The sequence below is a fragment of the Sitodiplosis mosellana genome, unplaced genomic scaffold, assembly GCF_009176505.1.
Source record: "Sitodiplosis mosellana isolate CC-2019 unplaced genomic scaffold, AAFC_SMos_1.0 Smas_scaffold_47, whole genome shotgun sequence".
Classification (NCBI taxonomy): domain Eukaryota; kingdom Metazoa; phylum Arthropoda; class Insecta; order Diptera; family Cecidomyiidae; genus Sitodiplosis; species Sitodiplosis mosellana.
Window position 1 is genome coordinate 2,528,965 of NW_022595289.1, and position 14,490 is coordinate 2,543,454.

The following is a 14,490-nucleotide window of genomic DNA, read 5'->3' on the forward strand; positions in this document are numbered from 1 at the left end:
TCTTCACAAATCATTATTAACAATAGAAAATACTCAATTTGTGGAACAGCTTAACTCGGTTCATATTTGTACATGCCGAGTATGGAATCAGTTTTTATTGGCATTTAATTCAATCACCGGACCCAATTCACATTTGATAGATTTTAATTGAATTAATACCATTTTGTGCTGTTCGAATGGCCATTTGAATGTTGTAAGACTGACAATTTATGGAATGTCTCATCGATGTACTCCAAAATATTGTCTGATCGAAAAGCGATAAAAATAAAACATTATAGGTAGCGGTCATTGATACCGACACTATTTTGTTGAAGAGAAAAATTGTGATAAGCATTTCCTCTGAACGAATCGCACAAAGAAATTCTAAGTAAAATATATTATGTGATCAAAACAGAGAATTTATTTTAAGAATATGTAGTACTATAAAAAACAAGATAAGCAAATTGTGTGTTTATTTTGCTGCGAATTGTGCAATTTGTTGCAATTGAAGTCAGTGGGTTTATCGTCAAACATAAATTTCCATTGAATGCATGCATGCGGTTGCATGAGTAAGCTACTACATCTTGGTTATGAAATCACCAGCATTTCAGTATACTTTGGCCACTAATTGCGAATAGATACTGCACCAAGTGTTCGTATTAACACTTACACAGCCACCAAAATCACTCTCCCAATCGACTCGAAGCAAATTGCTCATGACGCAGCGACAGAGTTAATATTCAATACTACGAAAAAATGAACGAGAGAAGAAAAAAACAAAGCTTATACATGAGCAGGGAAACACACTCAATAAAAGTCAGCTACAAATGCAGAGAAGAGCCACTCATGCGGGATCCACTTAACATATGATGAAAATAAATACATGCGCACACTAAGTCATTCAAAACACAAACTGTAGTACAAGACCCGATGTGTGTGCTCACTACTGATGTGTGTTACACCATACACACAGACACATAAAACGAACCGACATATGAATGGCTGCGCTAGTATGCATGAGAACCCAATGTATCAACAACAACAGCAACAGCAATACCAACAACGATACATTTGTATCCAGACCACTACACATTCACAGTGTTCTACGTGCCGAACTCGACTTCGGCTCGAACATTGAGTAAAATGAGAGAGAACAACAATCGTAACGTTATTGGGCGATTCAGTTGAAGTTCTGGCATTCTCTGGTTCACTTTGTTTCATTTTCATTCGATATTACGAGCAGTGGTTTTCTGTATTTCGCTTTGTTTTTCTAGCTAAAATGTAAATATTTATATTCATTCATTTTTAATTTGTCTATTCTCGTGCTGTGACTACTTTAAAATTGGCTGCATGTGATTTAATTAGATGGCGAGAAAATATGATCAAAAAGTCAGAGTTATTGGGAAAATAAATATTGTTGTAATTTCTCATGTATTCCGAGGATCGTGTGAACGTTTCGTGTACAAATACAAACACGAAAAAGGACAAGTGTAGTTGTTTGAGCGTGGTAACGAGAAACTAGGCTGTGGTTTTTCGGGGAAAATTCATGTATTCCTTTGATATTTCCGTGATTTTGCTCCGTGTGTAATGAATTTCTACTTCAGCCCATTAAACCATAAGCAGCAAGGGGAGCTCAATTTATGAAATTCCAATGCATTATTGTGCCATTTAAATGAACATTTTTCATTTGTTTCTGACTTGTGACATTTAAATTAATTTGTTCCTTGTAAAATGCATTTGCGACGGGGTAAAGCGACTTTTATTGCACACGCATTGACGCGTACTGTATCGACAAAATGGATAGGTCGACTCGTGCAAAGAAAAACTTGTATTATTGGATAATTGCTCAACTCAACTGGTGAATTGAGAATGACAGAGTATTGATTGATAAAGCGAATGCGTAAATTGAAGGCGATATAGTATATTATGATCTGTGGTTCTTGGAATTCTGTAAAATCATTTCAGCGAGTTGTTATTTTTTTTTTTAAGGAAAAAGTGTTCGATACTAAATCGTTTACATAAAAACGGCATTTACATATTGCCACATATGATAATTATAGTAATTTGAATAGCATTCGAGTGAGTGGTTGACTGGCTGGCTGGTTTGACAGTGTCGTTGCTTTGCAACGATTCAGCCCATTCAGGACAAAGTACAGGCGCTGAGAGTGGTCATTGTGCGAACAGAGAAACGACGAAAAAAACACGCATCAGAAAAAAATCACATCTCCGAGAGAGAAGAAGTGAGTGTGTAAAGAAAACATCTGAGCAAAACTGACCCAACATGATCATTCGTTCGAATATTGAACGGAAACACAAAGCAATACGAAGAAAGAGATGAAAAGCACCCAACAGATAAAAATAAAACAAAGACTCTCTCTCTATTTCACAATGAAATCGAAACATTGAACATGTTGCGGAAAAAATTACTTCATTATGTTGAAGCACAAAAGAAACGAACATTCGAACAACAAAGTCAGGGCTGGTTGTGTGAGCAAAAGATTGAGTATGTCACGTAAATTTTTGTGTGCTCAAACTTTATTTGATTTGATTTATCCTATCAAATTATTCGCACAAATTGACGTGATCAATTCGGTCGTGTGGCAACAAAATTGTCATGAACCTTGAGTCATTTTCTCCTTAAATAGCCGCTTTATGACTTCATTATTATATTCGAAGATAGATAGATACGCTCGCACATTATAGAAAAGTTATTATTTGTGTATTGAATCTGTGCGCGATATTTGAATGTGCATGTTCGAATGGTTGTCCGTCGCAGCAATGATTCAATGTCGGGTCGTCAATTAATCAACATTTTATCATATCTAAGCCACTCAACGCACACACACATCGAATAAATTACTACTACTTGTTCGGTAGCTCTTAATTTTGGCTTCATTTAAGGAGAACAATAAACGCCGAAAAAAGGTTACGGCAAAATGCGTGCGATTACGAGACGTATTGGATTACGCACATAAAACAGTTCGGAAACATGCATTAACATTCAGTCGACTGGTTACAAAGCAGTTTCAGTGGCTGTGTTGTTTATGTCGTTGACGCTGTCGCGCGATTTTTCAATTTTATTCAATTCGAAATTCGTTTTTTATTTTCTCGCATTTTCTCTCTTCGGTTTCGTTCTCTTTCTCCACTGTGCGTCGCTTTTTTTTTTCATTTTAGCTAAACGGAAATCATTAATTCTAATGGATGCATGGAGAAAATACAGCAGCGCCAAATTGGTTCTATACGCCACACTGAAATATGTACGATTTCAAATTCACAACATATAAGCAAGCAGGCTAGCGCACATATCTCATGTGCGGATGACAGGCCACATAACTCGCGGGCCGCACACTCTTTTCGCTTGAGAAAATACAAAGAATTGATTTATTTTCGTTTGTGTTGTTTTCGAAATTGTCTGAAATGACTGTGAGTTGCTTGTGGCTGGCGTGAATGCACATGTTTATGTGTGTTTGCGCGCGATGCCTTTCATCGCTTGGTTAGTTTCAAGTGCAAGTGCGTAATGCGAATGCCCAAACCTAGAATGTGCACGACGTGTCGACAGACATCGGGTAATTCAAATACCGCAATTCACGACCAATTTAGACACACAAACTTCTCATTTTGTTGTTTGGTTTCATTTACTTTGTTTTTTTTTTCTCAACGACACACATCATCGTTCTCAAGTGATGATAAACACGGAAACTCGGCTTCACAAATTGCCATCGATCTTCATCGTATTCAGTTAAATTGCTTTCGAATGAGATAATAAAATGGAATGAGTTGCAAACATAATTGTTTGCACTTCGAATCAACCTTAGAACGGCAAATTATGTTTTTTTTTCGAACATCAACGTGAACATTTCATTAGTTTTATGTTTATTTTCGAGCGGTCGATACTTTGCTCGATAATTTTCAATTATACTCTCATCATATGTGTATGCTTTATGAATGAGATAAAAAAAAGAAACAAATTTTAAGGTGAAACAAAACGACAAAAATCCATTGCACTGTAATGTGTTTATCTAAGCGATGAGTGCTGGCTTGTCCATAGATATGGTCTCTGGAATGCATTAACTGGCTGCGTTGCTCTCTGTATTTTTTTCACCAAAAATTCTTTTGTTATTACATTTCTTGTTTTCCGGTATGTTTGATTTTGGTTTCGGTGTTACTGTGTGCACGTTATTTATGCGTGTTCTATGTGTTTAGTGACATGAGATAAAATTACACTTTGATCGAAATGAGAAATGTTCGCCCCGATTGGAGCGCACGGTCTCTACTGAAGAAGCTCGGCACAAATGCAACTCTGGACTCTAGACTATAAATGAGGAGTATAACAACCTTTCGTCGCCTTATATGTTTTTCTCATCCTCTGGAAATCTCATAAAAATATCGTTTGTCGCTTTGTAACAAGAAACAAAGCAGTCGTGTTAGTTTTTGTGTCATTTTCTCCTTCGACATACTCATTTGTTGTTTTATCGCGCATCGCACTAGCAGCAAGATCATAACGATCGGTAGAAATTGAAAGATTTTACCGTCTAATTATGTTAATCCAATGCCATTGCTGATCAATTTTTAATAAGTTTTACATGTTTTTTCTTCTTTCGTTGCAGTAACAATCGAGTTTATATCGGTTCATCGGCAATAAAGTGTGGAACCAGTTCCTAGGCTTAGTGTTTTTATGTGCCCAAAACCGAAAAAAAAATATCGTACTAAATTCATAACATCTCGTGTAAAGCAAACGACTAAAGAAAACAACTATCTGTAAGCCCAGTGAATGTGAATGTGTAGTGATCAGTGAAATGATACAGAATGATAAATTTAGATTGGATCTTCGACCAGTCACGAAATTCAGTTCACAACATGATCCACAATTGAATTAACGAGCTTCGAATGAGTGAATGTGGAGTAATCGATGAGGAACAATAGTGGTCATAGCCAAATCGAATGATGAAGCGACCAATTTCATTTGTGCTACACATTTGCATAATTACGACAATATTATTTTATTGTTCAATATGTACGGAGCAAGTGAAACTCGTGCAAACAACGGCCGGCATAAATATGCCTGCAAACACTTTATACACAGCGTCAATTAGCAATTTTGGAGATGCGGAGAATGAACGGAGTGACAACATATCGTCGCAATTGGATTATGCGCACAGAAATGAATCTAGTCAACGAATCGGCGACGATATCGTATATTTACCCAAATCAACTGGGTATTATCTCGAAAATCACAACGAAAATAGCGATACCCAATCGACCGTTGAGTCACAATTGCACAAACGGGCGGTTGAACCACAAGATATTTGCGATACGAATGAATGCAAGTGCAAATTCGAAACGAAGTTTTTAACAGTGGATTGTCATTTTCAACAAGTAAGTACTTTTATTCAATCAGCTTTTCACGGTTTTTATTTGCTCTGGCTAGCTCGATCAATTGGTTGCTCATGTGTTCCACATCGAGGTACAATGCTATAATTAGCATGTTTGATTAGCAGATTTGCCGATTTTGCAAATGTGCAGACAATAGCAGTTAAAATACGCAACAAAAACGCGACTCATTTTGTCGATAGTGATCTACGTCTCTGTTTCTCGCTCCTTCACTATGTCTCTTTCTCTCTTCCCCGTCGTGCGATTTCAGAACGTTGGAACGATGATCAATACATGTGATTCATGGAATTGAAACGAGAGAATATGCATTTTTTCGCTTTTAAATGAAAACAAAAAACAACGTTTTGTAAACAGTTAACAGTTCGTCGCAAATTCAATTGCAAACCGTCATGAATGTCGCGCACAAACCGAGAAGAAAAAAACTGAACACAAATATTTAATTCAATTCGATTAGGTAATTAAAGTTTATGCTTTCTTATTTCGACCTGTGAAAAAGTCACACATAAAGCAAATGACTCGCAATGCTGTGGAGTCGCGCGAAAAATCCGTAAGGAACTATTTATAGACTTGTTCTGGCTGCGTCGCGCACACAACATATTCTCAACTGTCTAAGTACCATTTGTGGAAACCGAATAATAAAAGAGATTCAGACATTCTTCTAAATGGGTTAATGTCATTAATATGTGTAATTTTTACACGTCAAGAACGATTTCGCCATATGTTTTTTTTCTCTTTTTCTCTCTCTCTCTCTCTCTTTTCTTTCATTTGCATAATAAACTTTTATGTTTTCTTTTCTTTGAACGGAAATAGCACTATACGCTTGGTGCTAGCAAAATAATTCGACCGTCCGCTGAAACACTGTTGATTACATTGTCATCTGATGCGGAGTTTACATTGGATGCGAACGTGTTCACAAACAATCGTCTCAACCGGATCATGATACAAGGAAGTGGTTTGGATTCGGGTCGAGAGCATGTAGAAATCTCATCGAATGCATTTAATGGCAATGGTGGACCGTTTCCCGAAATCGAAATCGTTAATGTTCACACGGTGAATATTCGATCGAATGCCTTTTACTGTAAGTTTACTGTGTTAAATTAGATTGAGAAAAAAAAACTCTAAAACTAAAAAAGAAATCTTTTATTTTTGACACAAAAAACAGTCGAATTCAAATTGAACATTACAAACTGTGCCAAGGTTCGGATATTTTCGGAAGCATTCGCCAATACAACATTTCACGGGCACTTTGAAAATATACACGATTTTCAATTGCTGGAACGTGCATTTTCCAAATCGACCGCAAAAGTTACAGTCAACAATAGTCGTCTGGATGAATTGCGACGGCTAGAGGCATCACTCAAGGAGATTAAATTTAGCAATACTCACATTGGCACCATACTCACCAATACATTCGATGTGATTAAAATCGATTCGATTATTTTCGAAAACTGTCACATCGACACCATTCAGTCGAATGCGTTCACCGAAAAAGTAAGAAAATCATTTAGATAATTTTAGAATTCGCGCAAAATAACCGAAATGTTCCAATTTGGTATGGTTTACAGTTGTTCAGCAATCAACTGTCGTTGACTGGCTGCAACATAGGAACGATTGAAGCAGCTGCCATTTCGGGAAGTGGAATTAGCGATGTGATTCTACATAATAATAGGTATTATGATGAAAACAACAAATGTCGCATGAATCATTTTCATATTTCTATATGTGTTCTTATTGCTTCATTTGCAGTATCTTAAGCATCAAGGGAAAAGCGATCACGCTCACATCAATAACCACATTAATTCAGGGCAATAACATCAGTTTGACGGAGATTTTTTGGTTTCGCGTCGAAGGATGGTCAACCGTTGCCATCGAGAATAATCATTTTGGCATGTATGAACGGATGGGTGTGGAGATCACGAAGAGTCCAATTAAATGCATATTCGAAAATAATTACATCACCAAAACGGTGGCCGACAGTCTGAACTTCAAAAGTCCACATTGTCGTGTTCGGCAAGTTTCGTTCGATCGCGCGTGTTCATGCAATTCGACGTATTTCCGGCAACTTTCATACAACGACATAAGCGCAGACAGTTATTGCCGAATCGATTCCACATTGTCACACTGTTTCAATGCGTCACTTTACAATGTGAAATCATACAAGGATGCCATATGTGATAATTCCACCCAAATTGACTGCGTGAAAAATCGCATAAATGCGCGGCCAAATGGTTATTTCATTGATTTAGATCGGCTGTTCAATCGCAGTGATAAATTGGTGTACGTTTATCTGGGCATCGGAATTTTGCTAATCATTTTAATAATCTTCTTGTTAACGTTGATCATTCGACGTTGTATGAGAAGCAAAAAGGATATCGACGATGGGCCGACGCGTGATATCATGCTTATGGAGAGTTTGCATCCAATGACGGCCACATTAACTACACAACTCTATAATCATCTAGGATTCTCCGACCCAGATCTGGTTATTATTAATCATACTCTACGTGAGATGAAACGAAAATATCCGCCAGAGATTTATGACCAAATCGACAATAACACGCGGAAGTTGATAGCCGGTAATCTGACCGAAACAGACAGAGGTAAGATACCATATTGGGAATAATTTGCGAAATTACATAGAATAACCGAATTGTTTTAATCTGTTATGGTTTGCAGTGAAAACGATCGGTGAAATTGTTCAGTGCTTAAACGAACATGAAAATGAAGGAATCGATTTCATCGCATTTACAGATATTTTGTACAATCATCTTGGCGCTGGTTGCGATACAACCCAAACACTACAGATAAACGGACCAATTTATGCAGAACCTGGCCTCGCCCATCTAGACATCATCAACTCAACGAATGGCGGTAGAAATAATCAGAATTTTATGGGCGATAATGGTGGTTTTGATGGCGAACACATCTATGCAGAGCCGATAAATCTTCAGCAACCACTGTTACGGAACGATTACAATGTTCCAATCGATGTTGATAGCGCCAGTCATATGTACACTGAACCGGTAACCGGTGCCATAGGTGAGGATCTCTTTTGTCATAAATGTTGTGTTTTGATCAATGGTGGTAGTCACAATGCAATGCTTGACACACTCCAACTGGAAAAATGCACGTGCAAAGCGCAAATCGAAGATCTCTACTCACACTTCATTTATTCATAGACTGTCTTTGATTTCATAGTCGTAGGTTAGTTTCCATTCGCCAAATGTCATTTTATTCGTTTGGTTTAGAGTTAAAATAATTTATTCCCCACTCCTGAATAAAACATTTCACCGGTCCATATTTCCAAATACACACACAATTGCACTTTTCATATTGTTCAATCATATCCATCAGCGAGCATTTCAATTATTTGCCATTTGTTTTGTCTTTGTCTTTGTCATGTCAAACAGATTATATTTCATCACCTCGACCCGTCGTAAACAGTAAGAATTTTGATCCATCACATTTGTATGCATTACCGTCCAAATCAGCTATGCGATCAAATCCGGCCACCAGTCTGCAGCGATCAGCAGAAGCTTCGACAAGCTCATCATTTTTGACGAACCGTAACAATTTACCAAAGATTAGCTGTTTGGGTGAAAAGTTCAAGAACAGCGCACATTCATCGTCACAAGAATCAAACAATTCCCATTCGGATCATTCGGGCGCCAGCGGCGTAACTCTACCATTAGATGAACCAATTGAATATGCGGACGCGTGAACGAACAGAATTGAGACATCATAATTATACACATACATTTTTTTTTTCAAATTAGAAGAAGATGAATTAGGGCTTTTGTTTGAAATCATCTGAATTTTCATATGTAAATTGTAGCCGACGAAATCATCCTTTTTTGATGATGTGATTTTTGTATATTTTATTTAGAAAATATTTATTCCGATCATTCGAATGATCAGATTACGTAAAAAATTTGAGCGAGCTTAAACGGAATTATGTTAAAATTGAAATTATTCTTAATTTTGTGAAATATCAAACATCGATGGAGAACGTTTTCCGATGACCATTTAATGTAAACAAAGTCAGCTTTAAGTTATCATAAAGAATGAATAAAGCAATTATATAAGTGAAATCTGTATATATTTTGCCAATGTTTTGATTGCAGTAATAATGTTTACATCGAATTCTGCTGAGGTAATTCGACTGCTGATTTATTTTTCCATATTCACAATGACGTGAGTCACCAGTTTCAGTTTTTTTTTTCATTTATTGATATGAAAATATCAAGCGATAAGATTTGCCGATAAGAACCCTTCTCATATGACATCAATACAACGAGGAGTTTTGTGATAGTGTTGAACGTGTTGCTCGGCGGTTAGCAAATACCGTTGCTGTCTTTTTTGCTTTAACATATGCGGAACGGGAACGAAAAACCTACATTTAACGAGAATATTTATTTTGTAAACAATTGGAATTGTTTGGATTGAACTTGGAGCTGCATAAGCAATCGTTTCATCCGAAAGCCAGCGAATACATATTCAATAAGATAGCAACGACTAAACAAACGGCCACACGTTCCAGCCACTCATCTTATTGATATTTTTACTTTGCGCAATTGAGAAAAAAAATGTGTTTGTACACGCTTTTCGATTTGGAACGACGGACACGAGTATTGGTATAATGGAAATTCAAGTGAAGATAAGAGTACTAACTCACACCGCGTAATTGTATCGCCTATATATACACATGCGTTCAGATGATTTTTGAACATACGGTTCGTATTATTATTTTTTGTGGATTTTCGTCATTTTGTGTTTTGTCGCGTTACCGAACAACCCAACAGTCCGCAACGGTTCAGATGCTGTGAATGACGACTTGTTATTTTCCGCTATTGAAATAATAACGAGAGATAATTTGTGTGTTATATTTGCGTGTGTTGACATTATTTTTGGTGACAAGCCATTTTTCCTTATGGTTTTGGTGTGCCCTAGAAATAGGTCAGGTGCTCAATAGTGACGTTCAAACACAATATCCGAAAAGAATGTATTCTAATGAAGCATTTCAGCAGCAAAAATAATTTTTTTCATCAACATGAGCTCATACACGCTACAAATTTTGACGTGGATATTCGTGCTATCGTTTATATGTCTAAATGTGCAGTGTAAGGAGATTTTAGCTAATTATTCTCCCAATTATAGACAATTAGATTGTAAATACGATTTACCGACCAGCGATCAAATATGCGATTGTACAAATCGAAATAAGGTAGCACGACGAGGGATTTTATCAGAAAAACAATAATAAAATCAATTGTAATTAAATTTTACAGAATTACTTTCTGCCATTGTTCAATGGAAATATCAACAATTTAAAAGTTCAGAATTGCAAAAATGTGCTGGTTACCCTGAATACGTTTCGAGATGTGGATCACATCGAACACATTCATTTCACGAATATCAAAGAATTGACTTTGGAAGCTCATTCGTTGGGATTCAAGAGACAGTTACCGGTTCCGAAAATAAAATTGATATTCACCAATGTGAGTCACACGTTCAAACTCAATCTTATCAAAATCCAATAACACAACAGTTGGTTTTTTCAGGTTTATTTCTCGGAAATCGTTCCTTACTCTATCGGCGGTGGAATCGATAGCATTACATTCAACAATTGTTACATCAAAAAATTGAATGCTTACGCAATCAACTCGGTGTACGAAACAGTATACCTTATCGCCTTCGAAAATACTGGAATCGATGTGATTGAAAGTCAAGCGCTGAAAAAGCTAGACATCGAGCATTTTATAATGCGAAACACCACAATTTGGTCGCACTTTCCGTCACGGGCATTTAGCGCTTTAACAATTACCCACGAGATTTCAATTTCAAACTGCACATTTGCAACCATTAGCTCTCATGCTATTGAGTTAGACCGTATGTTAACTACACCATTATTACTTTTAATAAACATTTTGAAAGACATTTGCTTTATTTCACAGACGTAAGTGACTTCATTTTTTCCAACAACAAAGTCGATCTGCTAGACGGTGAAGCATTCCAAATGAATGCCAATGGGCGGATTTTAATCGAGCGAAATAATTTCACGCAAATGAGTCATTCTGCACTTTCGGGTATTTTGCAAACAATTTTTTTTTATTTTAACGGCATGTGTGATAAATTAGCTCTATTTTGATGTAAATTCCATCTGTTTCAGCTATCAATGTGGATAGACCGAATAGTGCTAGGCAACGCAATATGGAAATACAATTCACATCAAACGATATCTTCAAAACGGACCATCCCATTCGATTTGATCTCGCACGTGACATTAACATCCGAATTCTTAATTTGAAATTTTCGAATATAATCGATTGCGACAAAGCGAAAGAATTGAGAAATAACGGTTTTCTTCAACAATACGCGGAAACGATTTATTTTAGAATCGGTACACCCACAGACGGCTACAGTTCATTGTCAAGCATTTTGTCCAACAGATGTGCTAATACAACGTATTTGATTGCCATCATATCAGTAGCAATTGTTTTGCTTTTGATCTTGGTCATCGTTGGCGTAGCAATTTTCTATCGCTTCTGGTGGATGAAACGAAAACCAAATCAACAAATAAGCATGATCATTCCAGATGGCAAAACATACCGCGAAACACAAATTATGATACAAATCGAAAATGCCGGCTTACTTAAGACCAATTTGTAGAAGTCTATCTATATAGTAGTATTTATCTCAAGTGATAAATTCCAGTCGTAGTTTTTAACAACTGTTTTATATCAATTCACTTTGCATTAGTCATAGATTGTTTGCTTAGCCTTAGGTATTTACATTTTAGTTTAATCGCTTTTTCTACGAGGCTGTTGTTGTAGCTTTAGGTTTTAAATGTAATTGCTATTCGAATACAGATGGATTTTTCTTTTTAAACGACAAAAAAACAATCAAAGTCTCAAGTTCATGTTCAAAGATTTTCAAAAACGATTAAACACTCACCCAATAGGTAGATATGAATCCAGAGCTTGATTGATCGTCAAAATCGAATCCGAAAGAGCCAATCCCTTTGACAAGAGTGCTGAATGCACTTGAATAGTTTTTTCAACTGACGAAAAATCCTCCAATGGATTCTCACCAGGCAAAATCAAACTTTTCTTCAGTAAACTAGCGCTGCACATTCCGCCCAAATATGCAAGCTCACATTCTAACCAGTTCAATGTCGAATTGGGAAGTTTTGTCTGGAAAATTTAATCAACGAATGAATGGCAATGTTCTCAAACATTCGAAATATTTCGTTTTTCAAAACAAGCTATTGCAATACTTACGATTAAAAACGGATTGTCATAACCAACGATCAAGCATTTGAAACCAAAATTGTTGGCGTGTTGATCATGAGCGTAGTTTGTGGCTGTTTCTAACGAGATGTTAACCTTATTTCCAGGTAGAATCAGCGCGTTTTGTGTCCAATGAGATGATCTGAAATCAAATGAATAAAATGAATATTGAGTTTAAAAAACAATAATTGTTTTAATATTCAATGCCTTACTTATTGAACATTTGAGCGATATGCCATTCATCCTCTTCCCCACTGCCCGATCCTTTTCGTTCCTTGGCGAACGAATCGAAAGATGTAGTCAAACGGGCATTTTTACAAATGCCCAAATTATCCGAGTCAAATGAAGTGGATCCATCAACGGCATCAGGCTCATCATACTGGGAACAGGATTGATCTGGGGATACTGATGTTGTCGATATGACTGGTGCTTGCTTCGGAATCGATACAAGTAAGTAGTCCTCTGGCTGCGCCGTACCACTCATTGGATCAAATTCGATGGTCAACCATTGTACACATGGAGGGAACTCGACTCTGTGAAACGTGAAAAATATGAGAAAGATTTTATTCTGATTTCAATTCTCAAACGTTCATTAAACTCACTTGTAATTGTTTATCGAAGCCGCCTTATATGGGTGATCGCTTTCGACGATACAATAATGATTGCTTGTTGTCACCAAATCGGTTGTATTAACTTTGCTAGTGATCAAAGTAGCTGTATTTGAATCATCATTCATGAACTCCGCATTCTCTTCGGCTTCATCGTTCAATTCCGCCTTCATGTGAGATGTTACTTTCTCGAAGACGGTATTCTTTACAGAACTGATTTTGTTGAGTGCAGCTACATGTGGAAGAATTTCCCGAATCAAAGTCAAAACTTCAACAGAGCTCCGGGGGTCACTATTAGCCAAGGCCGCAATGTGGCCGAAAGTCAGCGGTAGCAGTGTATGGAACATGCTCGATGTTTTATGTTCAAAAATGCTCAGAATTTTCTCTTCATACGTTTCCATTCGGTCTTCTTCTGATTTTGAGAATCCGAAATCTCTCAAGCACCCATGATTCGATCCGTTATTTCCATTTATTTTCGACATTTGATCGGACTTGATATCATTTTCCTTGATCAAATCTTTTGGATGGATCTCAGTGGAACCAATTTCGATTTCATATTCGAACGGATTCGTCGATCGTTTGTCAAACTTTAATGTTTCAAAAATACCCTTAGAGAACGATTCAAGGCGCTTGGTTATATCGCGAGCAGTCGAAATATTCTTTGGCGTCGTCTCAGTTGGTGTGTTATTGGCGTGAGTATTATTGTGTGTGAATGTAATATCGACATGCTCTTCAATCGGGGTAATATTTTGCTCGGAGTCAATCGTTTGCGTGTTGTTTGATGAGTTTCCACTTTTGTCTGAGGGAGTAATTGATGTTGCTAAAGCATTTCGTGCGAGGATCAAGAGATCTGTGCATTTTTTTTGTGATATCGCTTGAAATCTGCGGATGATAAAAAAAAATAGAAATCATTTTTTGGTGTAAGATATTTAAATTGGGCAACATTGACATACCTTAAGTGCTGTGTCTCTTGCGTGAATTTCAGTACGAATTTTCCCGTTGATCGACTCTGACTTCAGCGGAGAGCTGTAATAAAGCAAGCACGGAATTTGTCCACGTGTTGGAGTCGTTCCGTTGAAACTCAAATCACACGGATAAAATGAAAACATCGCTCCGCAAGGACCTCTGATCGACGGAAATCCATTATCACCCGAACATGTGCGCGCACCTTGAGAGCATAAACGAATTGCATACCGAGTATTTTCCTGTATTGAAAATGTTGA

General features: G+C 37.0%; 3 protein-coding genes across 7 annotated transcripts in view; 2 read left to right on the forward strand and 1 right to left on the reverse strand.

The window, feature by feature from the left end:
* The window catches only part of LOC129569992 (E3 ubiquitin-protein ligase highwire), a 34,684-nt gene that overhangs the window by 11,712 nt on the left and 8,482 nt on the right, over positions 1 to 14,490 (reverse strand). The window contains exons 24-28 of the mRNA XM_055449321.1: positions 14,211 to 14,472; positions 13,262 to 14,141; positions 12,872 to 13,192; positions 12,651 to 12,801; positions 12,325 to 12,563 (exon numbers count right to left, since the gene is read on the reverse strand). Of these exons, the coding sequence (XP_055305296.1) occupies positions 12,325 to 12,563; positions 12,651 to 12,801; positions 12,872 to 13,192; positions 13,262 to 14,141; positions 14,211 to 14,472 (1,853 nt within the window). The remainder of the gene's footprint in view (positions 1 to 12,324; positions 12,564 to 12,650; positions 12,802 to 12,871; positions 13,193 to 13,261; positions 14,142 to 14,210; positions 14,473 to 14,490) is intronic.
* Positions 1,077 to 9,461, forward strand: LOC129569986 (uncharacterized). 5 transcript variants are annotated; one of them, XM_055449310.1, is made up of 8 exons: positions 1,077 to 1,260; positions 4,587 to 5,355; positions 6,181 to 6,448; positions 6,533 to 6,861; positions 6,936 to 7,039; positions 7,117 to 7,970; positions 8,047 to 8,409; positions 8,781 to 9,461. In XM_055449310.1, the coding sequence occupies exons 2-8, from the start codon at positions 4,921 to 4,923 to the stop codon at positions 9,089 to 9,091; spliced, it is 2,664 nt and encodes an 887-aa protein (XP_055305285.1). In that variant the 5' UTR covers positions 1,077 to 1,260; positions 4,587 to 4,920; the 3' UTR covers positions 9,092 to 9,461. The 5 variants fall into 5 exon arrangements, with proteins under 5 accessions (XP_055305285.1, XP_055305283.1, XP_055305282.1 ...); XM_055449308.1 differs by having other exon boundaries at positions 1,122 to 1,260; positions 8,862 to 9,461; XM_055449307.1 differs by having other exon boundaries at positions 1,122 to 1,260; positions 8,122 to 8,409.
* On the forward strand, positions 9,716 to 12,841 carry LOC129569989 (uncharacterized). Its single transcript, XM_055449317.1, has 5 exons — positions 9,716 to 10,594; positions 10,659 to 10,868; positions 10,932 to 11,259; positions 11,325 to 11,456; positions 11,540 to 12,841. The coding sequence occupies exons 1-5, from the start codon at positions 10,421 to 10,423 to the stop codon at positions 12,037 to 12,039; spliced, it is 1,344 nt and encodes a 447-aa protein (XP_055305292.1). The 5' UTR covers positions 9,716 to 10,420; the 3' UTR covers positions 12,040 to 12,841.